At 40.3% G+C, this 27,643-nt stretch overlaps 1 protein-coding gene across 4 annotated transcripts in view; it reads right to left on the bottom strand.

Annotated features, from left to right (window-relative positions):
* The window catches only part of phf21aa (PHD finger protein 21Aa), a 42,697-nt gene extending 16,255 nt beyond the window's left edge, over nucleotides 1-26,442 (bottom strand). For all 4 annotated transcript variants that reach the window (XM_042061585.1, XM_042061586.1, XM_042061584.1 and 1 more), the window contains exons 1-5: nucleotides 26,196-26,442; nucleotides 22,090-22,146; nucleotides 20,557-20,655; nucleotides 17,977-18,009; nucleotides 17,372-17,437 (exon numbers count right to left, since the gene is read on the bottom strand). In XM_042061585.1, the coding sequence (XP_041917519.1) occupies nucleotides 17,372-17,437; nucleotides 17,977-18,009; nucleotides 20,557-20,655; nucleotides 22,090-22,119 (228 nt within the window). In that variant the 5' untranslated portion in view covers nucleotides 22,120-22,146; nucleotides 26,196-26,442. The remainder of the gene's footprint in view (nucleotides 1-17,371; nucleotides 17,438-17,976; nucleotides 18,010-20,556; nucleotides 20,656-22,089; nucleotides 22,147-26,195) is intronic.
* Between the last annotated feature and the right edge of the window lie 1,201 nt (nucleotides 26,443-27,643).

Genomic DNA, 27,643 nt, shown 5'->3' with positions numbered 1-27,643 from the left:
AAACAGCAGCACTGTAGCCTCAGTCAAAACAGTGCGATATATAATGTCACTTAAGAAATAACCTTAAGCTTCAGACATACTTCCAAAATAACAATGATCAACTTCACCCACACTTACTTGACTAATTTGTTCAATCCAAGCAAGACTTAAGAAAAAGATCAACTGAAGAACTCAATGAGAAACAATAATGTTCACAATACCCACAATGTAATTGACAATAGTTTCTACATGTCAGGGAGCTCAATGTCAATCATGATGGCTGTACTGTTACTGGCGCCCTGCCCTGCCCTCCCCTTCCGCAGCCCAGCCTCTTGCCTCCTCTTCAAGCTTTGTCTTTCTTATTAGACAACTCAAAAAAGCAAGCAGGCTGGTATGTTACAAAGACTTAGTTCTCAAGAGGCTAGCAGTGATGGAATCAGACAGCAGGGGGCAGAACACGCCAAAAAGATCACCAAAAAGTAGACAGAAATTTGCCAGTGAAAATAGTACAGATAACATCAGCTTTTGACAACATGAAAATACAAATTGGCTAAAAGGGTAAATACACTTTCACTGATTAACACTGACCTTTCCATAATGTCATTATAACCACTATGCAGTTATTTATTTTGCATCACTAAAGCAATAGGTCAAATGTTCCATGTTTCCTTCAACACCACAGTGCATTTTGTCATAACTAAATATTGAATAGAAGTGTAACCAGCATCTAGCATTACCATCAAGTTATTGTGTATTGTTATTTCACCAACACAATACTACTTGTGATCCCTTTAGAAAGTAATGTCAAAAACCATTGCAAAGCTAACCAATACCAAACAATTTTCAAAAAGCATTGTAAGACCCGTGCATGTAAACAAACACAAACATAAAGGTAAAATAAGTTTAAGAGAAAATAAAATAATAATAACATCAGTGCTTTTAAGGACTGCCAATCTGTCAGTGAGGAAGCTGTCATATTCATTCAGAAGCTATAACATACAGTATAAACCTGATACACAATTACCTCATGCTATCTTTCAGTAATCTGAAGTATTGTACAGTATAACCTTTCCTGATGTATTGTTTGCACCTGATCCATAGTTAAGACAACAACTCCACTACCTCTAGTCACAGAGTTCTCACTCTAAGTTACATGAAAAAAAGCCTGACTTTTCCCTGACTGACTTAAAAGCTGAATTTCTATAACCTTTAATGAACTTTTACGGTTTCCCATTTGACCATATGGGCAGATTTGTAAATGAACAGTACAGTATATTAACCCACAAGATGGAGCCATAAACCACAACATAGCAGCATGCCGCCTATAAAGGGGAAATTGATTTTGTATTGCAGCTATGTACAATTGGCAGATTATTAGGTACACCCAGTAAACAGTCCAGCATGAAATCACTCTTCATTATTGGTCAGTTTATTTTAAAACAGTTTGAACAGTGGCAATTCCATACAATTCATCCTCATTTTAGTGGATGAAGTTTGTGGTGCTGTTAAACTGCATTAAATTAAACAAAAAGGTGTTTGTTATTTTGCCTAGTTCACTGGTTGAAATGCACTCAATAATAGTGTTTAGCAAAATAAACAATTTAGTAGCACCACAAACTTCACTCTCCAAAATGAACACATGGATGAATCAACAGCTCTCTTCTTAAAGGGGTACTATGCAGGTTTTTTTTAGCTTAATTTACCTTAACTTAACAGCTTCAGAGTCATTGGAATGGTTATATGACTTTCCGGGTTGAATGGTGGCCGTCTTGCTTCCCCTAGCGTCTGTGAGCGGAAAAAACAGCCTTGCAACTTAGGTCCAGCGAGCCGCCGGCCCCAGTCAGAAAGTTTTGCGGTCGCGCGATGTAACAAATTGCTTTACGCCACTACACACATACATGCCAGGCACCGGCTAGAACAAGGTAGCGATGGAGTTTCTCAGACATTAGTCATGGCAGAGCCGGCAAAAAGAAGCAAAAAGCGAGTAAACCGTTGTCAGAGGAAAAGGGAAAGAGGAAATAACAGACTGACAGAGCGAGGAGTGTCGTAAAATATATACTCTGAAGCTGTAGGGGGAGCTCTGTAGAAAAAACTGTGAGCAAAAACCGAGAAAACAGCAAAGAAATTGCCAAAACTGCATAGGGACCCTTTAACAAATATTGCATATTATAATCTTTATATAAAAATTATAAAATAAAAAAAATTGAATATAAAAAATTATAACGTTATCAGATGCATAAACGAGTGAAAACACAGTTGCTTGCATAATAACAACTCAAGCAATGTGATAAATGCGTGAAAAACTGATAAACAAAAATATTGCATGGAAAATATTATCTTTTAATAAATAGTAACTAAAATGGAATCAAAACAAAATTCCCTGTCAACTGGCCCAAAAATAATCAAATACCCTGACTTTCCATATCAGGACCTAACTTCAAGACATTTTAAAATTCCATGATATTCCCCTGAGCCCTGGGAATCCCAGAATTAACACTGATAACCTAAATATTAAGAATATGAACAACCTCAATACTGGATGTTTATTTCATTTAGTAGGCTAGGCTATTGCTTCTGTTGCTCTTCCCCTAAAAGGCGTAGCCATAAAAGAGAAGACAGAACTCCTGTTAAAGAGTCATATACAACAATACAGTATTCTAGTAGGCCTAGCCTATATCTTGTTCTATCTCTATCTTATTTCTTGATGATGTTTCACATCCCACACATACATAATGTGTCGCAAAATATTTTAGGCTTCACTTCATTTTTACTTTCTTGCTTGAACAGTTACAGAGTAAAATGTGTGTGCTTCAATTCAACTCTATGGTACAATTTCCATGAAATACTGATTTTTAGTTTAAACCTTCAAAAATGGGCAGTGTGTGAAGAAACAACCGTTTTGACATAATGTAAAGTTAGCATTGCCTACCAGCTAGCGTTGGTCTGTCTCTCTTGTAATACCACATTCTGCCACATGTGGCGCTGTATGAAATACAATGCAAATCAACGGAGTGTAGTGTGTCTGTATTTAAGACAACTCAACCACAGTAGAATTCCACATAGCTCGTTCAAAGAGCATGACATCTTCATACTCTCTCTCTCTATGTCTAGTCATGGATAAGTTTCATCTGATCTACAAATCAAATCCAATGTTCACCTACGCCTACTGACCTATTACACGGACTGGTCATATGACTTGTTATAGTTTGACTGGTTTTTAATGTGTGTAGATAATCAGCTCATTTGACTTAATGCAGCACATGCGCAAATCTGGCTGAACATTATGCATGCTGGACTGTATGTTTGCATTGTGCAAAGGTGGCACAGATAATACAAGTCAAAGTAGGAAGCCGGAGGGAGGGGGTGCAACTCCAGACATTAAATTCCGTCATATGACTCTCAGACCTCTGTCTTTGGAGGTGGCTTTTTAGCATGCAGGCACAGACAAAGTGCATGCTTGATGGAGGTCCCAAAGTGAAAAAGCAGTTCATCCTTTCTCGCCAATTCAGTCTATTGACCTTTGCCGTGAAAGCATTCCCTCTCTCATCCAAGCTCTGTTTGCCTAAGATAAGACAGTGAGTGAGCTCTGGTCATCTAAGAACACCTCCCCAACCTGCTCCACAGAACAAAAACAGAGTGCAGGATGGCAGCCAAAACATCCATCTCTATCAACTGAAATCCACCTGAATGATCACTAGTATGTTTTATACAGCAGAGTTTAGTGCATAAACATCACTGCTGTCATGCAAACAAAAAGGGTGTTCAATGAAAATATCAATTGAATAAAGCCAGCCTAGGGTATATTTAAATACATGCACGTAAAACACATCCTAAAAATAGAACAGATGTTGCGTTGTCCCATCCAAAGTACCCAAGAAACTTGCCATTATGCTTCCCAAACACGGTCAGCGACAATCTTGCCAAACGACACCATTGATCACGTGCACAAGCACTTATCAGCACCGACCAGGGCCTCAAACCATTTGTTCTGAGTCTATGTTTTCAGTTTTGCATTCCACTTTAAAATGATCATTCCTGAAAAGGTTAGAGGTTAATAATGTAGGGCTGTGTGGCATGACAAATGTACCTTTCAGATGGTCTAAAAATATTTATATTTTTTCTATTGTTAACATTAGAAAACATTACAAAAACACATTACATCAATAATCAGAAGTGCTATAGTCCCATTTGAACTCAGGCTGAATCCACTATGGCTTCCTGGAGATTTTAATGGTTTGCAATTATCAAAACACAGACATGGATATGACCTGGCAATTGTGGTGTGCTCAAGAGACACTAAAATACTCATATAAACACATATATGACTTCTGTATAAGGCTTTTTCTGTATACATGAATGAAGACATGGATTGTGTATTCTAGGTCATTCATTGTCAAACAACAACAAACATGTTTTTAGGCTACTCAATAGCAACGTTCAGAGAAAGACAGGAAGTAAGCTGTGCACCAAAGTGCAGAAAAACAATAACAGTACATTTGTTGTAATAAACAAAATGCCAAAAATAGCAGTTACCAGTTACCATAATTGAAATTAATGTGTGTGTTCTACCACACATATAAAGTGACATGGTGCCAAGTTCTTAGGGATGTGGACCAAAACTCTATAAACTAAATCATAAGTCAGAGCTGGATTCTGACTTTTTGACATCCCAAATGTCCGATTTTCTAGTAGAATTGTAACCATTCATATCAGGAAAAAAAAGTGTTAAAGTGTCAATAGCACCTGCATGGCAGCAGTGTAATCTCTTTGGCCAGCCCTGATAGGCAGCTCTTACCTCCCTGTACAGCTCCAACCAAACCCTTCAAAAGGCAGACTGACGTTCACACGCAGCCTTTACCTACCAATTCATGGTCGTCACGTCCACCATTTAGCCAGAACAAAGCCCTCCACCATCGTCACCTTGCAAAATAACTTTTTGGAGTTGGGTGGGAGGGAAGTGCACACAACAGTCCCTGCAGCCAGTCCTTCATCTTCATCGGAGTCCCATTTGAAAGTGAGTAAATAAGACGTCTCTTGGTGGAAGGTTACCCTTTCCACTCATGGAAATCTTTCCTTCCTTTGGCCATCATCCTCATCAGATGCCACGCTCATGCTTAAGTGGCACTTAATCACAGTGCCCTGAACATTCCCGCGCCCATCACCAGGAGCGGCAGGGTGCCAGGGGAAGGTGCCCAGGTCCAAGCATACAGCTGCAGCTGCGACCCCAGCGAAGGCCTTCTCTCACTCAACTCCCCTCTCCAGGGATGCAGACAACAGATGGCAGGAGAGGCCCATTCTGCACAGCCAATCTTTGCCCTGGAGTACAGTAGCAGCCCGTGCACACAGAGCAGCTCTATTGCACAGCAGGTGGGACCACTTCTCCACTTCTGTGTAGAGGGATGTTACTAAGAAGTGGAGATGACTGATAAGGGAAATGATGGCTGATAAGACAGTGACATTGGGGAGGGTAGGACAAAGAAACTGGCCGAACAAAACAGACTGCCTCATACAACAGGTCATTTAAAAAGCATAGTGACACGATTTGAAATGGAACATCTAGCAAAATATTTAAAGAAGCAATCATGCTCTATAAATGGAAATCATATAACCCCATATATAGCCACTCCATGTGCTCACTTTGTGTCAACCTATACTGTTAATGAATTAACTAATGAAAAGTATATTCATGCAATTAAAAACAAAATAGCCACAATGCTATCATTAGATTATTAGCAAAAGAAATACTGACATGGGTATAATACATGCATAACCTGAATTTAAATTACTATTAATCATCAAACTGAAGTTTGAACAAGCCCTAGCTAGCCTAAAGGGTAAGCTGAATAAATGAATGTATGTAGACATCGACTAAACCATCTCTGAAAGAGCCACCCAGGATCAAGTATTAACTGCATGGACAAAAGGTGGCAGCCTTAAAATCAGGTATCTACGGTAAATTGTAAATGTTAAAATCTGATCTTGTGGCTTTATGAGGCATTAATTCACAGCCATTATCCACAGTTGTAACTAACAGTTGGCAGAACAGATTTAAAAGAACATGCTGTACACATGCACAGTGCCATGCTGCTCACGTGTGTATCCTTGCAACCAATCCCACAAGGGAGACTAGCAGAGCTGTCAGCATGCATGTGTGTGTGTATGTGCATGTGTAATCATGTTAGGTTGTGAAAATGCCTGTCAGTCTTTATTTGGAATTAGCCTGGCAATGTCCCTCTTGGCTGGGAGCAGCAGTGGAGCTGCAGTAGCGTACGCCATGCTGACTCTATCTCTCTCTCTCTCATAATCTCCGCTTCTCAACACTTCTAATGCCTAAAACAGGGCCTCATATCAGGAGTTTACAACATGACTGATAGAAGGAGGGAGAGAGGGATTTCTCAGGTGTGAAGAGGAGAGAGAAAAAAAGAGAGAGAGAGAGATCCCTTCCTCGTTTATGCGGATGGTATTTAAACAGTGCGCTGAGCCCTTGATTGAAATTCCACTCACGTTGCCTCCTGCCTCACAGACTCTCCCTCTCCCTCTCTCTCTCTCTCTCTCTCTCTCTCTCTCTCTCTCTCTCTCTCTCTCTCTCTCTCTCTCTCTCTCTCTCTCTCTCTCTCTCTCTCTCTCTCCTCCCTCCCTCTCTCCCTCCCTCTCCTTCTCCTTCTCTCTCATGCTCCCTTGCCCATTCTCCGTCTCTGAGCTGGAACTAAAGCCATCCCAGGCTCACATTAACATGTTCCTCCTCTCTTGTCTCTCAGTGGTGGCAGCTCTCTCACAGAGAGACACTGACAGGCCGGCCGATGCTACTGCCACCACTTGTGAATGCCAACAGACAGTCAGTAAACTCACATCCTGCATGTGTCTGTGCATGTGAGCGTGCAGAGACACAAACTCACAAAGACAATAACACAATAACGGAGGCTCCTCAAACAAAAGTTGCATTTGGCATTGCTCCAAAGCTTGGGTTCCAAGCCCCCTGTGCTGCTGTAGGGTGGTAGGTGCAGCTGAGTGTGGTGAGTGCAGTGTGTTCCCCACGCCTTCTTGCCTGATGTCCACATTCATTTTCATCCCCAGCCTACAATACTGCAGCAAGAGCCCTGCCTGGGCTCTGGAGTGGTGAACAAAGAGAAACTGACAAAGTACTGTTCTGTGAAAATGAGATACTCTCTCTGCGTGCGTGCGTGTGTGTGTGTGTGTGTGTGTGTGTGTGCGTGTGCGTGTGTGTGTGTGTGTGTGTGGTGTGTGTGATGGGGAGAGACAGGGAGGCTGGGAGTGGGGAAAATGCAGGGCAGCATGGGTGAATGACTTTAAGAGAGAGACAAAGGGATAGACTGGAGCAGATGGGGGAAAAGAGGGAGAAGATGGGATTCAACGCATGTACAAATGAGCTGGAGACTCCACTTCCCATCCTCCCCATGGGTCGGTTTCCTTTAACATCCTGGTACCCTATACTTCCAGCACACCTCTTATTGATGCTGTTTTTACTGTCTCTGTAGTTTCCAACTGATACCATAAACACACATACACAAACACAAACAAACTTCCATTTTCACTGATATATTTTCTCTCTCTCTCTCTCTCTCTCTCTCTCTCTCTCTCACACTCACACAAAAACAAACACAACCTTCTGTCTGACAAATGCTGACTGACTGAATGAGTTTTTCTAAGGACTTGAGAAACTGGAGAGAAAGATAAAAAGTCACAGCTGAGTCCATTTCAGTGTGATTATCCCCAACACCACGGCATCTGCTGGACCGAACAATTCTTCACTGGTAAAAGGCATTTCTTTAATCTGTCACAGCCATAAAGGAACATATTTCATATGAATAAGCAACAAAATATCTAACAAAGAACAGTTGTACTTGCATGACTACACTTGCTGCAAGTGTACTGTCTTGTTTATTGGCAGTATTGTTACTAGTGGGAATCTGAAAATGATCAAAACTGTTGTATGCTTCGTCTTGCTAAACAACTGGTCATACACGCACACACACCACTGAACAGTAAAAGTCTCTCCTGAGTGCAAGCTTGCCAAGTTATCATCACATACAGTTTTTTAAATCTAACTTGGAAACCCGAATGTTTTCAGTGCAATACTTACTTTTAAGCTTTGCTCTTATGATAATAATCCCATGTTACGTAAGCAGCGTGAAAATACGCTTTCCTCTATCGTGAGGGGGAGTGAGGGAATGGCCAGCTTTTACACACGGACAAAAAGCCTAATGGAGCAGAACCAATGATATTTGAGAGGTGGGAGGACCACAGGGAAAGATAACCCATACCCTTCCCACCCATCAAACTCTCTGCATGGCGGATGCAGCCACAAGACCACTGTTCCATTTCTCCCCCCCCCCCCCCCCATTTGTCTCTTTGTCCTTTGGCAATCCTCCTGTATGGCGTGCATCCCCACCAGCAGCTATATTGGACACGGGGCTCCTGCTGTGGACCGTTTAGAGCTGTGGTGGGAGCGGATTCATCTTAGTAGACCTACAGAAAAATATTTTCCATGTGTCTATATGCCATCCTCTGGATCTTTATCAAGAGCAATATACAATATAACTAGATGTACCGCAGAGCGGTACAAAATATTACCGCCGCCCAGTCCAGCACATGTTTTCCACAAAAATAAGTCACGCTGAAAGGCTAACTGTCTCACTGAATTGCATTATGCACACTCAATTCTCACTGGTATCTGCTAGACAACAAGTACCAAAACATGATTAGTTCATAGATTTCACATGTAATATACATTTTATACAACCCCACCCCCATCTTGCCTGTTCATAATTCTGAGAAATTCTTGAATTGTGTGCATATACATGTTTATGTTTATGTGTGTGTGGGTGTGTGGGTGGGTGTGTGTGCGTGCATGTGCATGTGCTTGTGTGTTTGCCTGTTTATGTGCCTGTGTGTGTGCATGTGCAGGTGGCGCTATACATGAAATGAGTCGTTATGGAATGGGTTGACATGGCCCTTTGAGATCAACATACAAAAAAAAATGGTCCTCCTAAACCCTACGGTTCTCGAGATATTCACAGAAAACTGTGTCTGCCCTACCCTCCTTTCGGGGGGTCCAGTCCAGCGGGGGGGCTACAGATCAAAATGAAAACAGGAGGTTCCATGCTATCCATGTGGGGTTAAATGCCCACCAAGTTTCGTGTACCCCGGTCTTACAGTATCCCGGGAATCCTTGACGGAAATTTGGACATGCGAAAAAAAAAAAAAAAAAAAAAACGCTTTGCGGCGGTCATAATTACTGTACACACTGCTGTTAACACTACTCCCTAAAATCAAATGTATACCAGGTCTTTGTGAAGTATGAGATTCACAACCTTGACCATCATTTTCAAACATAATCTGGGCAACTAACAACACAGACTAAGACTAACTTAAGATAAGTCATTTGTACTTAACAGTATCAACAAACAGATGGGATGAAACAGCAAAATAAGTGCAAAAGCTCAACCCAGAGACCCAAACCCAATGAAAAACATCAACTCAATCTCCAATGAAATGTTATAATTACAGGATGAATGACAGAAGTTACACTGTCAGGGGTGCTAAAATAAATACGAATTCAACAAGGGTTGAACACCTTTTAAAAAGGACATCACTAGTCATGGGTTCTCTCTGTGGAAGTCTGTATCCAACCAATCCAGTAATTGGACAGGATGATAACTCACACAAATCTATTTTATTCTTCTAAGTGTTTCAATACATCACTATAATGTGTATTCAATTACCAAGATGCAATAAGATTTTAAGCAAAAACGTTGGCTTTGTAACATCCGTTTCTTATTTCTGGTGCAGCACTATGCACTCATTACAGCCATGTGGCCTCTACAGAGGGCTGGGTGTGGAGCTCCATAGGTCCTCAGAGGATACATTCACACATCCCCCAAACCACTCCTCCACTTAGAAACAAGCTTGCCCTGACTCTCTCAGGGCGACCTTAGCTAACCTGCTGGATACACATCAAAACTACACACACAAAGTCAGTCACACATATGCTTGTGCCGACATACATGTAATACAACATAGTGCAACATCAGCAACTTAGCCAGCCAGCTCTTCTGTGCACAACAGCTGCAAGTCTGGTGTTTAGAGCATGCTCCTCGTTTCAGTCAGACCTGGCTGACAAAAATAGGTTAAGCATATATTTGTCAGCATTTATATCAAACACGTCTGTGTGCTGACTGCTGACAGTTTCTCAGCACATGCCCCCCGCAGGACGGACAACACACATGGCTCTCAGATATAAAGAACTAAACAACAGCATGGCTACAGATTGGGTGCAGGCCTTCAGCTGATGATACATGGGGCAACCTTATGAGCAATGTTTCTCATTATTGTGGTTCTAGCATGTTCATTATTGTGGTTCTGGCATGTGATGTTGGGCAACAACCTATTATCTGGAGAACTTTAATTATCAGTAGGCAAATCGTTATGATCATCCAATCAGCATAAAGGAACTGATTATGTGGTTGCTCAGCAACATTGCTCAAAACATTGTCCCATGTATCATCACCTTTAGTATCAAACTTCAACCTGAATTGTATTATTTTGCTACATGCATGAAAATGAACACAACACACAGAGTTCACATTAGCTTTGGAAATCAACACATAAGCATGGCGAACCTGACAGCCTCTTCTATGCACGACCACTTCATATCATTGATGGCTATACCACAAACTTCTCGAGAAACGTAGCATAGCTGTCACCAATGTCTAGTTTAATTCACTCACTTACAATAAATCACCTGAAGGAAACTCAGCAGTTCACCTCTTCACCACACTGGTGTCCTCTCGTCTCCCCTGGGCAAAGCTATAGCTTTAGGCCTTCCCCACCCCCTTCCCTCAACACACACACACACATACCACAGAGATTACTTTCAGGCCAGCAAGTTTTCCAACAACAGGCCAAAAGTCAGCATGAGGCAAGATCTCCACCAAGTGCTGTTTGAATTATTAAAAGGTAGAACTGCTGCAGCATCCTGTACCTAACAGGCTTCCCTCTCCACACAGAGGTGAGACAGAACAGTCTTTGCTGAACAATGGATCTTTCAAGAGTTGCTCCTGTTTTCCTCTTCCTGCAGATCACTGTCACCCATTGTGTTTCTCTACTCAGGGCTTTTCCCTTACATACGGTTAGAGAGACAGTTGGTAACCTGAATAAAATGTGCATACTTTCACTTGCACAATCCAACAAAAATAATCAAAATCTATGCAGAACAATTTTGTATGAAATGTTTTGTATGAAGTTAAAATGCTCTGGATTAAAAACCTAAATGCCCTAACCTTAGGCTTCAGACAAAAAGATCTAATATAAAATGGCTTTGAGCTGGTCTTACTAATACTAATACAAGTACATTAAGTAATGTTACCAAAATATTAACAAAAGCAACATACACATCAGAAAAACATCAGGTGTCTGGGGAGTGTGAATCATACTATACAGATTAGGCTACTGTTCTTTAATAGGCTACCCTCACTTTTATTTTAAATTGGACACAAGCTAATGGTTCTGGATGTTAACAGATCAGACTGGGAGTGTGCCTGAGCCTGAGGTCAACATAAATTAAAACTCAGACTCCCCACAACTGTGTTTTAACACATTTCCAATCTTACACAAAAGGGGGACATCCTAACAGACTATTTGAGGTAATGTCCTCTTTAAGTGCCAGCTGTGGGTAGAATCATGTATACGGAGAGGGACTGTGGCCACTCATCTTGGTCACAGAAGGGTGATCCTAGTTGTCAGGAGATTAATTTAATGTAGACTTCCCAGAGATTACAGAGGAGGCAGCTGCAGGTGGGGAGGGGTGACGTGGGCTTCTGTGACTATGTCACCATGTACATAAAAAGGTAATCTGGTCAAGCAGAATCTTGCCTCCTGTACTCAGCCAACAGGAGGCACCTTTGAGAGGCCTGTTCATCATCATCAACTCACGATATCCTCTGCTTTTATTTACCCCCCACTCTTCATGACACCTCCCTTCCAGGGCGTACAGATGGCTCCACTTCCAATGGCAGCCTCCACCCTCCCCCTGGCCACACTGGTCCTGCCCCTCCCCCAGCCGCTCCTGCCTGCCACTCTTGAGTGTCTGGGTTTGGGAGATGGGGCGAGCAGAGGGCCGGGGCGCACCGGCGCAGAAGACTAGAGCTGACATCCTGACACAGAGAGGCACTGGGCCGAACGGAAATACACTTCCCCTTTCTTACACCCTATGAATGGAAATGGCCAAGCCCCATTGACACAACGAAAGGAAAAGCTGAGAGACCAGGTTTAGCAAGATATACTACGTATACATACACAGTGCTATTTTTAAGATTTGCTACAGTGGAGCCTGGATTAAAACGAGCTGGTTTAGTTTGCATGGCTTTATAATCCTTGCATCTACAGCAGGTCATCCTGCATCAGTGTTATTGTGGGGAAAGTACCCATTCCCTTTAGATACATGACTCAAAGAACATGACATTGGGAGCCAGATAAGGAGTATGTGAGATAACTCTCTTTTTTGTTATAGGCTTTTACCAAATTGGTTTAGATGCCTGCCCTGATCTTATGATATTTGAGGCATGCACAAGATGTCAACTTCTCAAAAAATGAAATTCAGAAAAGAGAAGTACAATGTCGTCTTTATTTCACAAGGCCGAATGATCCACAAGATCACAGATCCTAGCCCACTGACATTGGTGCCGCTTCTACAGCCTCTGACACCAGGAGTGTAAACGTGAGAGCACAGGGGATGGGTGCCAACACCAGCCCTATAAGAAAGGGATGCAGGTGTTGGGGTGACTGGGTTGGGGAAGGCACTGTATGGAGACCGCAGAGATTTTGGAGACAGACATGGACACAGCACTACCACAGGCACAGGTGGCAACGGTAAACAAATAAAAGGAAAAAAAAAAACGCAACAAATTTAGGACCGTTCTAAAAAACAAATCTGGCCAGCTGCTCCCTGTTCCCTGACTCAGATGTAGCTCTCCCGAGACATCCAGCATGTTACACCTGTTACTATGAAAGAGAGATCACAAAAAACCCTCAATAACCTATCACCATAAGCAGGGTGCAAGTAAACACAGTTTATCCACCACTGAAATTTCAGAAATAGAGTTTACCCACCTCTTCTTAGAGTTTATCCACCTCTCAAAAGAGTTTATTCACTTTTAACATTCAAAAATCACACTGTATTATCCAATATTATCCTATATTCCTATATAATATGTACACTCATCAACACTCTAGGAACCATTTAATACCACTGGTATTGTTATAAACATTGTACAATAACCTCCACCACCAGACATGTTCTGAATGCCTTTTCAACTTTATATTAAGTCACATATCAATCTTTTGAACTCCTGCATTGTAAGATTCCTCAGAGTCCTAGATCAAGTTGGACAAATGACTTCTAAAATCATTGAGCAGTTACTGTATGCTTGTTTGTTCTTTCTTAGCACTACAGATATGTCTATAATTGTGAAAATATCCTTTATTTTTTAGTACAAGCACAGCCCTGTGGCTATTGTCTGTTTTTTGTTTACTGCACCAACTGTATGGTAATTCATGCTGAAACTGGTTTGGAGATTACTGCACATGGCGGTAGTCTTAGCTGCCCAGTCTGCATCAAGTTTTTAAAAGATCAGTGACATCCTGGTGTTTGATGTACTAAATTGCAGAACATCAATTCATTCAAAGCAAGACAGCAGCATTGCAGACAGTGATTTTATATCACGTTTGACAGTGAGAATAATGGAAAAATAGTGTCCCTTACTTACTCAGCTTGGCTGGAGAGTGAAAGCACCCCACTATGAAAACCTGGGTTTCCATCTTAAAACTTTAATTTCCATTGAAAATAGAGCTGACCTCTTCTGCTCCCACAAATTGCACTGCTGCAAATGCCAAAAGTGTCTGCTGATTCATTTAACATTTTAGCAAAGATGTAAGCTTTTCCTCGTTTTACACACCTCGCTCTAAAGTCGCAAATATTTTCCATTAAACACATTTAAATGTTCTTTGCAACTCCCGGTGAACGCTGTTCAGAATCTGAGGTGGTATTGCCATCTTCATAACTTAATATAATTAAGTAATCTTAATTAATCTTAAGTAATACGTAATCTTGCCTAAAGCATTAACTTAAAATTGATTGCTTGACAATGCTACTGGTTGGCTTTAACCAAACATTAACTAATTCATTTGGGTCTAGCTCTACCCACTCAATGCCTTTATCACGAGCTCACACTTTTCTTGTACAACATTGCAGACATACGGTCATTTCCAACAGCCATTTCCACTGTCAAAATAGGGCCTTTGATTAATCCAACATAACAAAAGGAAAAAGAAATCCATATGAAATTGGATTTTTCCAAGTCTGTTCTAAGTAGATTCTAGAGCTTCACAGGGAAAGTGTCCATGCAGGTGGGTATATTGATTGACATGTTTTGTTTTTTAGTGGGTGTCTATTAAACTATGAGCAGAGAAAAGCCAAGGTGGTATTAAGCTTCCTGTGGGACTGTTCATATTGGGGGGAAAAATAAATGTAAACTTAAAAATATCTTGCAAGTATCTTCTCACATTGTAAGTCCTTTGGTTATTTGCTGACTTTGTATTAAAATATATTGACAAACGCCTACTATGGTTAGAGATCTCTCTAGCCGTCAAAGGGCACAATTAAAAGACTTCATTAAACCTGCAACCTGAAAATTGTGTATAGTAAATTAAGTTATCTAACTTTAAGGTAATTTAAGGTATTTAAGGCTAAGGAATATGCCAGCTACATCTCATAAACTGGGACCAATCACCAAGTCTTAAACATGCAGATGAAAATGCCTTTTCCAGCAATAGACAAGTGAAAACAGACCTTTAAAAGGCACTATTTCATCGGGAGATGTCTGCTACCCTGCACTCTCCAGACACACTTTTACAAATCCTATATCCCTCTTTGCCTATGACCCTGCTCTGTACTATGAAAGAAACAAGTGCAAAATCACTCCTTTATCCCCATGCCCTTGGAAACACTAGTTATTACTGAGCCACGTTCTATGATGGTTCAGATGAGAAGTCCAGCATCTGAAGAGTTCTTTGATGAGGCAAAAGGGGCTCACTCAAAAGCAAGAACCATTTTAGAGAGAGCAAAAAGTCAAGACCTAACCTCTGATCAAAAAGCACAAATTCAAAATGCAGTGTCACGGCTAATGGTCCAGAGGTAGAGCTTTGAGGAAGCTTACTGAGTTGGGACTTAGAACAAAGACGTTGGCTAAAGAGAGATGCATGGTAAAAGCTATCCCCTACAGCTGAGCATGACATCTTATTAAGATAGAAGCTATTGCGCCAACTCATACTTAATGATAGCAGCAAACTAGTGAAAGCGTTTTTGGTAGGACTAATGTGTTTTCAAACATCAGGCTTGAGTATTTATCCCTTAAATTCTATGTACAAGGCATTGATCTCCATGGAAATGGGGTAATTTGAACATCACACATTAATAGAGAAAACAAACAGAGGAACTAGCACTGCGGGCCAAGGGGGGCAGTGGGGATTCAGGAATAAATGAAGAGTTCAGATGGAAAGGCTTCTAAACGACACCTCTGTCAAAAATGAGATAATGATGGTGAGCGAATACATTAATAATTTCACTTAAAAACCTGCTAAATACCACTCTCTTCCTGGTCTGAAATATCAATTTGTAGGCAAAGACCTACAGTATAGGAGTCTGATCAAAAATGCTCATTTAAAAGAAAAGTTGTCAGACAGATTTAAAGGGTTTTGCATCTGATTTTTTCAAATATATAAAGAACGTGATGTGAAAAAAATACTCTGACCTTGCCCTGGGGCAGATGACTGAGGTCAGTCAGGTGAGGGCTGGTTGGTCATTGGGTACACAGCAGAACATACATTTGAACAACTACAACTTTTTTTGGACAAAAGCATCTGCCAAATCCCATAACCATAACCATAACCATCCTCCCACATACATGTTAAGCAAAATCAAATTGAGCTCTGGGATAAGTGATGCTCAGATCATGCTGAGGGGCCCATATTTGGGGGACTAAATCGTAGTGTTCCTTCCTCAGCAGCTGCCTGGCTGTTAAACCTCCTTGTGGGGCGTGGGGGAGTGAGAAATAAAGGGGAGAGAGGGTCTGGCAGTATCAATTATCAATGCACACAAAGCCTGAGTGAAAAAGCTTCCTGCGTTCACTGCAAACAATATTACATTACATAGCCTGCCTCAGTGGAGGGCCAGACAGCATTCGCCTTCTTAAGACTAATACAACTCACAAAAAGGAACAGAAAGGGGGGGAAATGGCACTTCAATTAAGGTATGACAAAAGCTCCAAGCTCAGCTGAGTCACCACCTCAATTATTCTTCTTTTAGAAGCAAATATAGGTCCTTTTTTCACCTCCTGAAGCGGCAATAAAAGTTGACGTTTTAAAAACCTCCATGGTGGTGTGAACAAAAGGGCTTGGTGAGTGGCCAATCGATAAGTGACAGGTGGGGCCTTTCTTAAGACATCATCCCTATGCATCTACAGGGCAAATTGGACCCAGAGGAGCTGGAGTGTAACGCTCAACAGGCTTCCTTAGCAAGCTGTGTGACTCAATCTTGTCCCAATCAAAGGTCGCTATAAAGCACAACACAGCCTAGGGATCGTCGAAGGACCTACATATCAAAACTGTTTCTTAAAGGAGCAATGCCATAATAGCCAGTTCTGAGAAATGCATATGAGAAGCAGGTGCAATTAAGCAGACCGCAAATGAGCATTGTTTATGCTGCTGCCATGTCTATTGATTTACAGTAGGTAGCAATTCTCCAAAATTCCATACTAGAAATATTATGAATGATCTGACTAAAGCAACGCTACAAACACACAGTAATAATCACAATAAGCACTAGTCCTTCTTCCCAATTTTAAGTGATCAAAGGCTGAATTTTTGCCTCAGCTGATTACCCCATGAAGGACTGCTGACAGGCAGAACCAAGCGACCAACCACAACACAGCTTGTTGCTGGGCCACTGCCACAGGAAATGAGAAACTACTAGTGGTATCAACTGGGTGGAAGGTTATCACATCCACTAATACCCACTATACAACTCCAGATACCGTACAGAAAAAAAAAAAAACATAATATGAGAGGCTTATCAACTAAATGCATAATGAAAACATACCCTGAAAAAATATAGCTTGTATACAGTGTTTCCATGCTGCTATATTCATTGAATATGATTGCAATGATATGTTGCACTGTTAAAGCTTTAGACATAATAACAGTATAAGCTCTGATTTTATTATTCTGAAACAAGATTCATTCTATCTCCTTTTGATTTGCCAACTCGAAGAAAAAGTTTTGATACCATACATTTGGAGTATTGGTTCTGGCAGCCTACCTGCTTCTCACTCAGAGCAGTGATCTTGGCTTGGAGCTCATGGAGCTGCTTCTTCAATTCAGCATTCTGCAAAGAAAAGAAGCAACCTTGTAAATGCTGATTTTCCCTCCTACAACCTTTAGCAGAACAGCTGAAGATAGATGAAGAATGTAGCTATTTATGAAAGAGAGAGTATGTGAAGGAGAACTAGACAGAGATTTAAATATATAAAGTGACACTGGCAGATTATTCCATGACATTGAAGACGCTTGTTTTTTAGAAAGAGCACATAACTCCACACAAGTTCTTGTGGGACAGTGAAGAAAGGTTCATACTGTGCAGCAAGCTGGACTGACTAAAGGAGTGAGTCATCAGTGCTTAGTTAGCACAACTGCCCAGGAGAATTTGAAAACCTCAGGGCAGGGAGTTATGAGAGATCTCTGGCCTTGTTTTATGAGTATATGTTTTAGGGGAGAAAAGTGAGCCAGTCGGTGTTTTTTACTTGGTGGAAAAAGTGGTGAAATGACAAAGAGCAATGATATTTGAGGTGACAATGACAAAGGACACTGGTTTTCACTTAAGAGGAGAATTAGGAGAAAAACACCACATGAGAAGGTTTGCTCTACCTGTGGATCCTGCTTCATTTGGCCCACAAGTTTCTACAAAGAAAGAAAAGTGTATCATTAATACTACACAACACTTTGGTCAATACCATACGATGTTAGTTGGGCAATATGGGCCCTAGCTCTTTATATTGCATCAGGGGATGATGGAGACAGGCAGGCGAAACAAATCTCTCCTGCAAATAACTGAATGAGGTTAAAGGGAGGAAAGCTTGACTCATTTGTGATGCTGTCAGTGGGAGAGCCAGAATGTCCCCACACCACTACAGCTGCTGCTGCTGCTGCTGCTGCTTCTGTCCCCTGTCACTCGAACAGACTCATACACTAGCACAGTAGTCAAACACAGTGGGCGACTGGAGGGCAGAGTGAAAGCTCATTGATTTTGTGCTGCAGTGGAGTGTCTTGTATAAACATGGGCACTTTAGAAATTCTTGTCGTTTCCATGGTTTCATCTCCTCCATTACAGTGCAGCTTTGTTTGTCTGACTTGATCTGCAAAAAGCTATCTGAGCAGTCTCCTATTTTGAGTGTTGTGAAGTCTACAATCTCGTACCGCTACTTTCTATTGAGAAAATGAATCTGCCAAGTTAATAAGGCTGATCAGGTCAGTCTTGTTCATGTTACCATGGTTACAAAGCAATCACACATTTGCAGTTTATAAAACCTTTCTACAGGGACAAGGAATACAATAAGTAGGCAGCACAAATAAAGACTGAAAGGTTATGGCTGTGTTCATTTTTTATTAAGTTCATCAAACAATACTCTAGGATAAATATTGATTCCCAATAAACTGTACCCTACATCTATACTTGATGCAAGCTGATCGTCCAAAACAACAAAACAAATCTTTATAAAAAGGACAGGGAGGAACATATAATGGATAGAGTCTATGTCTGGTTTTATTTCTCATCTTTGCAAAAAATATAAACCTGCTTTATCCATGTTACAGGAGGGATCCATTTCACACATCTAGAATCCTTGTAGCCCATCTTCCATGCACTTCTTACTGTTAGTGCAGTGGCCTCTAGAGGCATCTGGCTGTATTGCAGATAAGAATAGCAGCCCATCCCCCAGGCTCAGCCTCAGGGAGGAAGGTACTCATACAATTAGATGTGACACATTCTGAAAGGCAAGCCTGAAGTGTTTCTGAATGTGGCCAACCGACTGAAAGTTCAGTGACTGTCGTGAAGAGGTACATGTTGTGTGAAAAAAGCACATTTATTTCTAGAACGTTAGAACGTTATGTTCTTAGACATGCAGACAATAAGCATTTTTCTTCTGAAATATCCTTCAAGACAGCATGATGCTAAAATATTTTGAAAATGTGGACTCATTTTAAAACAAACATTAAAAAAGTTAGCCTCTATTGTGCAGTAAACCTTAAATCTGGTATTATAAACATCGTATAGCCTGAGAAGCTTTATTGAGGGATGTGTGGAACTTTCACTGGTTAGCTATTTTCTGACTTAGGTAGAACCAGATAAACATTAAAAGAGTCATAGCAATAGACAGCATAAATAATGACTCATTCTAGGTCAGCTTAAAGGCAGTGTTGGTTTCAATATTTCCACTCTGGAAACTATCACATTCTTACATGCAGGCAGAAAAATAGAAAAGTACAAAACCACTTCTGAATATCCAGTGGAATGTCAATGGTACTGATGGTATAGCAGTTTAGTTGCTGTATCATAAGCATGATAATAGGTATTATTTAAAGATGGTAGCATGCTGTGTTATAAAATTGCAATTCTTATCCAGACCTGAATATTTAAACTTTAGAATTACAACGCATCCTATAGCTCTACTACAGCCATATTCTTTTCTATACTATTTTAAAAGACTATGTTTTTTGAAGAAACACCTTTAGTGATTTACATCTAATCAAAGGGGGATGGTGAGTAGATATTAGACACGTTTTGCTAGATAAATACTAGGCAGTACATTTCTGCTTAGACAACAAGACTGGATGGAGTTATTACACTGCATATGTTAAAAAGTGGTGAAATAAATGAAAAGTTCAGACTTTGGAGTGTATATTTAGTTACAAATAAGTGGAGATAATCAAAGACATAGAAAAAAGATACAAATCAGGAGCTTTCTCTACTATGGGGAAATGCTGGTACCAGTTACTGAAAATGATGCCACCCATGTCACTTTTAGAAATTACACATATTTAATAGGAGGCAGAAAACTACTAAACTCCTAAAACCTCTACAGTAGGTCAAACACCCTGACCCTGACCCTCTACAGTAGGTCAAACACCCTGACCCTGACCCTCTACAGTAGGTCAAACACCCTGACCCTGACCCTCTACAGTAGGTCAAACACTGGTTAGCATCTGAAATGCCCCACAGTAGTACATCAAACTTCACTTGATGAATTGTATAGATATTACTATACATTATTTCTGAGAATTACTACATTTCTATAAGAGATTGTTAATTACCTCATCAATCACCCTGTGCATGGGTGATCTGACAATGTCTGATATCCATTTAACACATTTATGCATGTGCAATGTGTGATCATATTCTGAAGTAAGTTGTTTATGATGGTTGAAAATGGTTTGGTTTGAATGCAATACCTGATGGACCTGTATTTCCACTTTCAGGGCCTCCTGGAGGTTCTGTAATTCCATCATTGATCCCCTCTGTGGACAGCTCAGTCTTGGACAGCTCTTAGCCTGTTAAGTCAGTGAGCAAAAGAGAGAGAGGGACAATTTATTTCATCTTATTTCTTATTTGATACAGACTAACTTGGTTTTGTGCTCACAGTGACAACTTAAATAATGGTCACTATAAATAAGCCAGAGTGCAGTAGTGAAGGGGAACCTCATATCAATTCAGTGGCATAACATTACTCTCAATATTACTGTAAGAAGGCCAAGGGAGATTTCATCTGTGTGACTGCAGCCACACATGCAGCCATTTGCAGTGTGATGATGACTGATGACACAGGCCGCCTCTCCGTGCTTCACCAACCAGACATTCATCCGTCTCAAATCTGAGCTGCTCTGTGTGTGTGTGTGTGTGCACGGATGTGTGTAGGGGACTGTGTATGATGTATGGCTGCTCAGGCTGCCAATTGTCAGTCCAACCTGGGCCTTCTATGTCAGCACATCTGCTGGACTACTGCATGCCATTACTGAAGCAACTTCTCTCTGTTGCTTTTAGCTACAGTATATCCCTGGACCACAACAATCTCTCAAGGCACCTTATATGACAAACTTTACTTAAGTTACATTTCTGGTGCAGTATATCCAGATCTGGTCATTTGTGATATGTATTGTAATAATAATAATAATAATAATAATAATAATAATAATAAAAAAATACATACATAAATAAATAAATAGTCATAGTAGTAATAGTAGCAGCAGTAATAGTAGTATAAGCCAATGACATTAATAAACTACAACATTTCCATACATAATAGTATCAATAATAAATGTGTGAGCATTTATTAGCAAGATCTTAAGATAAAGAAAAGACAGACTCTGTTGCTGTCAGTCCAAAAGCATCATAGACCTACTTTAGTAATGGCACCTTTACTTTCGTCCCAACTTGTATAATCACGCTGACCAATTTGTTTTATATCCCACTCAAAAACAAATGATTACATAGTTAATTCACTTGTGTATTTCCTGTGGCAAGTTTCTAAGTAGTTACTGAAACATATAATTTTCTGTTTCTGTAAAACACTGCTATAAAAGTTAACTATCCTATCTTTGTTTCAGTGTCTTCACAAAACAGGAATGAGTTCTCCTAAGGTATCTGGATAAGCCTTCTCTGACCTATGTTTATGGATGCTAATATAGATTAATCCATTTGACCAGTCCCACTTTTGCCTATGATGATCTGTTGACATGGAAAAAAGCTAGCTTTGCACAGAGTGAAATACATTATTTTAAAACATGTTGAAACATGCCACATTTCATAGCAAAATATTACACTGGAGAAGAACATATAAAAAAAAAAACTTTGCTCGCTGCAATACCCAAGATCAGCAGGATGAAAGCAATTAAAAGGATTACAAGGCTAATGAACTCATTTGATTTTGAGATTAATACCCCAACCATCACCTACCCCCCCCCCTGGGAGGGATGACGGCAGCTTACCTTCACTGTGTCTGCTGTTTTGAACACCATCCAACTTGCAGTGAGGGGGATCTTGGGCTGCAAAACAAGAGCAAAGGGAAGAAGTCAAAATTTCTGTCAGAAGCATCTCCACTCTCTAATGATCCTGCAGAGAGACACCCAGCAGCACTGACAGGTCAGAGTGTGGGTTTGTCTCCCTCACTCACACACAGCAGGAAAGGGGGCAAATTAACGGGCTACTCTTCTCTGCCACTCCCGATGAAGTTGTTGCACTTGTCCATTGGCTCTCACGCTCACTCACTTACTCAGCTGGTAAATTTAGCACTAACAGTTTATCTCTGTATCTCCATCTTTCTGCTTGATACACATTTAGTCTCTCTCTCTACTACACTGACACACTGTTAATGCCTTCCCATCGTACTCCCTTGGTTTCTTAATTGGCAATCGTTCACTCAGCCTTGCTCTCAGCCCCACAAGCACCCATCTCCCTCTCCCAGCAGAAATGTGAGAGTTCATCCCAGGTCCAAACCAGTCATAACTGAACAGCCTAAGATTATGCTGATGAAACATAAGGGGTTTCCACAGACGGCTTTCTTTCCCTCTTCAATGTGTTTTTTTCCTTCACTCCAAGGCTTCACTCCATCTTAAGGAACATCAGTCATGCACAACAGACTGAACTGCATGTTCATGCATGTTACAAGTCTGCCACAGTTACATTACACAGACTTATTTGCCATTAACATGTTTTTCTGAAGCTTTGAAATGCAAATTGCTCAAATAAATACAAATCCCAAATTATGACCCATTACTTACATAGCTTGAATTGTTATTCTTGAAAGTAAACACAAAAGGCATCACCAATTCTGTGATGAAAGTGTCTTAAAGTACACACATAAGGTATACTCCATTCCAGACCGTTCATTTAAGGGAGACTAACGGACTAACATAAAACCTGATTGCATTCACTTCTGGTGTTTTGAGAACAGAATAGCAGAAGCAATGTACAGAGCATCTGCCAACATTGGTGGAAGGCAAAAAACAAATAACAATACTAAACTGTCTTTGCCGTCCAAGTTAAGGCAATTAATAAACAGTGAAAACTGTGAGAGGAAGCCGGCGAATAGAGGCAGTGTTACAGCCGCCGAGTCGTCCCATTGATTTCCGGCCAAGGCCTAGTGCCAAGAGGACAATAATAACATTGGGGCCATTACACAGACTCACCACCTGGCTACATCAACTGGTATCCATTCTCTCACACACACACATACAGTCACACCTTTTTTATGTCCTCTTCTCTCTCCTGGCTAGAGTGCAAACTGACTGGCTGACTATCACAAACATACATGGGCTGTAGCTACTTCTATGTCCCATTCTATCTGGTACGTGCATTTAAGCAAAGTCATAGATAATGAAAGACAATCGAGTTGGATGAATAATTGGCATGACAACATAAAATGTGCATTTCACCGTTCTCAGTAGGCATTCCTTTCTGAGGAGGATGGGGAAGCGGTCCAACACTTTGATGCTGATGAAGTAGTAGTATAGTTCACCAATTACCTTTTTCAGGGAGGGCCATCCACCTCCATGTCACACATTGTGAAAGAGGTTATGTATAAGTGTGACAGGCATTCCAATGACTTTCTCTCTTCACCACTATCTAGTCACCCCTGTCTCATCGTACCTTTATACAGATGATCACACTCTCAAAAGAGGCACACAACCAATCTCTCAATATCGCTATTCTGTCAAGAGGCATTTTGGTGCCCTTAAGACAGACATACATAATAAAACAACAAAGCTGTTGCAAGATGTGAACAATAGGAAATAATGCACTATGTGCATTTCTATCAAGTACTTAGAGACCATATGGAATGCAATGAGGATAACATGCCCTTAAATCAAACATGCAAATATCATGCTGACTTGGAGTGATATTGATGACATCTAAAAATGACCATTTCAAAACAAAGTGAAACTAAATAAAGTGATACACAATTACGTATTACCACTGTAGACCTTTTGCATTCATGTTAGTCAGTGACAACTGGATCTGAACCACACAGGTCTATTACATTATATTCCTGAATATATTTTCCTCCTAGTTTTTGAATTTTCAACAGTGCCATTTGCAAATTTCGGTTTCCATTTCCAAACACATCAAATCCATAAAACTACTAAACCTCAGTGGACATAGGCAAATGCTAGAGAGTAACAATCAGAAGAGGTCATTAGGATACATAGGTGAACTGGGCAATCAGCTGTGATTGTATTTGTTTAGGATGGCAAAAAATAGAGAACTCTCTCATACTTTTAAAGCAGCCACGGATGAAGAACAAGGACTTTAAAACATAAAAGACTTATAAGCTATTATACTGATATGTGGGCCTTCTGCAAAGTAACAATACTTAATTGGTCTGTCATTTTTATTACAGCACTGCTTCTTCATTCTAAAATTACAACAGAACAAAGAAATTGCTGTAATAGCATAGCAAGGTCATAAGTAGTGAGTAAGATGGGGAGAACACTTTCTGTCTGAAGACTGTGTCTGAGTGAAGGCCACTCCACTGCTTGAGACAGATCCAACAGCAATCATATTTCTGTCCAGATTTAAGATCATATAAGTTACTATAATTCACTTGTGATGTTCAATAATTACAGTTTGTGACTGATTAAAGTACTTTCAACTTTAAAGATGTCTTACAAAACATACAATAGTCTGTGAAATAGGCCTACACAATGTGATATACAATAGGCCTATAAGATCTAGCCTACTGTATGGGTATTCAGACAATAAAGAAACTACATGGAGTTGGCTTGTGTTTTTGCGCCACAAATAAATGGACCATACTCGCAGAACACTATAGGCTATCTAGCAGTAAAACAAATAAGCCTATCTCTATTTCAAATGTGAGGTTCACGCTTGGCATCAGGCTAACAATCGACAATCCAAAGTAGCCTTGGCTGAAATACAGGTAGGCTAGACTAGGTAGGTCTACTCCATCCATGCCCCGCCACTTCACCAGTGTCTTAATTTCTCCATGCAGAAAATGTGAAAGAAAAACGTTGGTTATAGGACCATTTAACAATAACTAGAGGCATACATCTTGAATGGTATGTATAACGACCATGAACAATCTACAATTTCTGGTCCATGAAAAAAATGCAGCGATTAAAAAGTGAACGGACATTTCTGACTCTCGCAGGCTAAACGTCATCAAACGCTTCGGAAGTCATCAACGTGCCACCAGTAGGCCTATTAATATAATGCAAACAGGAAGATACAGCATAGATATCCACAGCACCTCCTGTCACTTACCCCAAGAAATCTAGCCTACTCTCAGCGCGTAGGCCTAAACTCGACTCGGTTATCCTCCGAGCGTGCAGGCACTCAGGTAACTGTTTTCACAATAAATTAGAACAAGTCGATTTGGAACATGCCATGAGTTACTTAGCGTTCGTAGCCTACTCGACACGATAAAGTTCGTCCATTATCATTTACCTAGCCGAAGTTGCCCTCTTTCTTCTTACTACACGTCTATCAACAAATAAAAGAATCGCCTCAGCACCATTTCACTGGCCCGTGTGGCACCATAGCTATAAATTAACTTTGAGCCAAAACGTCATATTCATTATGTAGGCTACAAAGAGTTAATTTCCAAATACTGGCTAAAATACACTTTAGTGGCCAGTAGCCTACTCGTGAGCAAGTGATCTGGAGCATAGGCATGCAAATGACTACATGGCAATATGTGGAATTTCTGCTTTTGTTGTATCATAATGCCACAAATACAGTTCATAACACAAGACTGTCACGTTTCTTTTATGCATAATATCACGTCTAAGTCAAACGTGCCTATTGTATAACAGAATCAGCAGCAACTTCGATTCTGCCCCTTTTATGCACTACGCTCGCTACTATCCAATAGCTGTGCAGTTGCAAGATATTGCTCAACTCCTAGAATAAGGTAAATGAACAAAACCCCTATCCTTGCTATTGCCCACTATCGAGTTGAATTCCAATACGCAATTTCAAATAACTACACAAATGGATGTCGAAGCAATGGAAGTTTCGTAATGGAGGACATAAAAGTTCACATAATAATAAAAAGATCCCAAGGTGCACTTACCCTCCTCTGTTTTACTCACTTGAGCAGCAGTCAAACCCTGCTCTCCTCACACAAATTATTTAAATAAATATTTACAAACAGCCCGGTATTTCGCAACCGAATTTCGTCCTAAACATGTAGGCCTATTTAAGCTGCATATGTCCAAATACACGTCATGGCGCACGACAACGATATAACAAATGGATTTTTAAAATGTCTAAAAAGAGAGAAACTGAGATACAAAACAAGAACTCTTCTTCAATCTCATTCACCCCCCAACCATAGCACACTAAATATCAATGCGCACAGGAAGGCAGAAAGAATGGGACAGGAAAAGAATGGAACACGAAGCTTAAAATATATCATACCACCATATAATTCATTCGTCAAAATAAAAACTGTCATAAAGAGGATGGTTGTGTAGCGAGAGAGTTGCTGAAATGCAAGGAAAATATGATTGAAAAGGCGAGCTATTTCGTGTGACGGTGCGGCGAATTTATTTCACTTTGCCTAAGGAACGGGGGTACTACGCCTCCATTGCCTAGGGAAAAAACCCGGATGTAAACTCGGTGAAACTCATGGCGTGAAGTAACTCAATGCAAGTTGGACCTGGCTAGTGCATTAATTGCGACCGTCGCACATTGGCATGTAAGTGAATTACGGTAATGTATCATGATAATGTAGGCTCGTGTTTTAATCCTTCTTTCTGTTGACCTCAAAAGTACAAACCACAAAAGCGATTGTGTGCCTCTTCTTAGATTTGAGTTTGTGGTCATCTTTTTATAGGCCTAAATAAGCTTGAGGCAGCCCCCTCCAAAATATTATTTCAATATCAATTAACACTAATAACAATGCACTGTTTTTTTACATCAATTTACTGTAGCCTACAATTTTTATTTTTCATACAATTGACAACATTGTGGTAGTTTTGGGTCGTTTAAGAGGGGTCTAAAGACATTCCTATTCAACATATACTTAGTTGTTTAAGCGCTTATGTGTTATGGTTTGTATAATGTTGTTTTATTTTAATTTCGCTGTTAATTAATTTGACATTATTGTTTATTATTGATATTCTCCTTAATGTAGTCTCAGCATGTCATTGTTTTTATATTATTGATTAAATAGACATTATTGTTTTATTATTGCCTTTCCCCTTTTTTTCCATTGCTTTTTTATTAGGCTATTGATTGAATTGATATTGTTGTGTATTATAACTATTCTCCTTATTATATTTGACCTACATTCTAATCTGTTCCCTGTTCAATTTTAAATATTATTATGTTGTTTTGTATTTATGTGTCGCTTTGGACAAAGGCATCTGCTAAATCCATAACCATAACCATAACCATAACCATAACATGACAGTACCAAAACCACAAATAGTAAGTGAGTTGTAACCTGGAGGTTAAATAAAGCAGGCTAAATGTGTTGAATGACTAGAATTGATATCAGGAAGACCAGCAATGACC

Source organism: Alosa sapidissima, chromosome 14 (genome assembly GCF_018492685.1).
Source record: "Alosa sapidissima isolate fAloSap1 chromosome 14, fAloSap1.pri, whole genome shotgun sequence".
NCBI classification, from domain to species: domain Eukaryota; kingdom Metazoa; phylum Chordata; class Actinopteri; order Clupeiformes; family Clupeidae; genus Alosa; species Alosa sapidissima.
The sequence above is the reverse complement of the archived record's forward strand: the minus strand, read 5'-3'. Positions and strand labels throughout refer to the sequence as shown.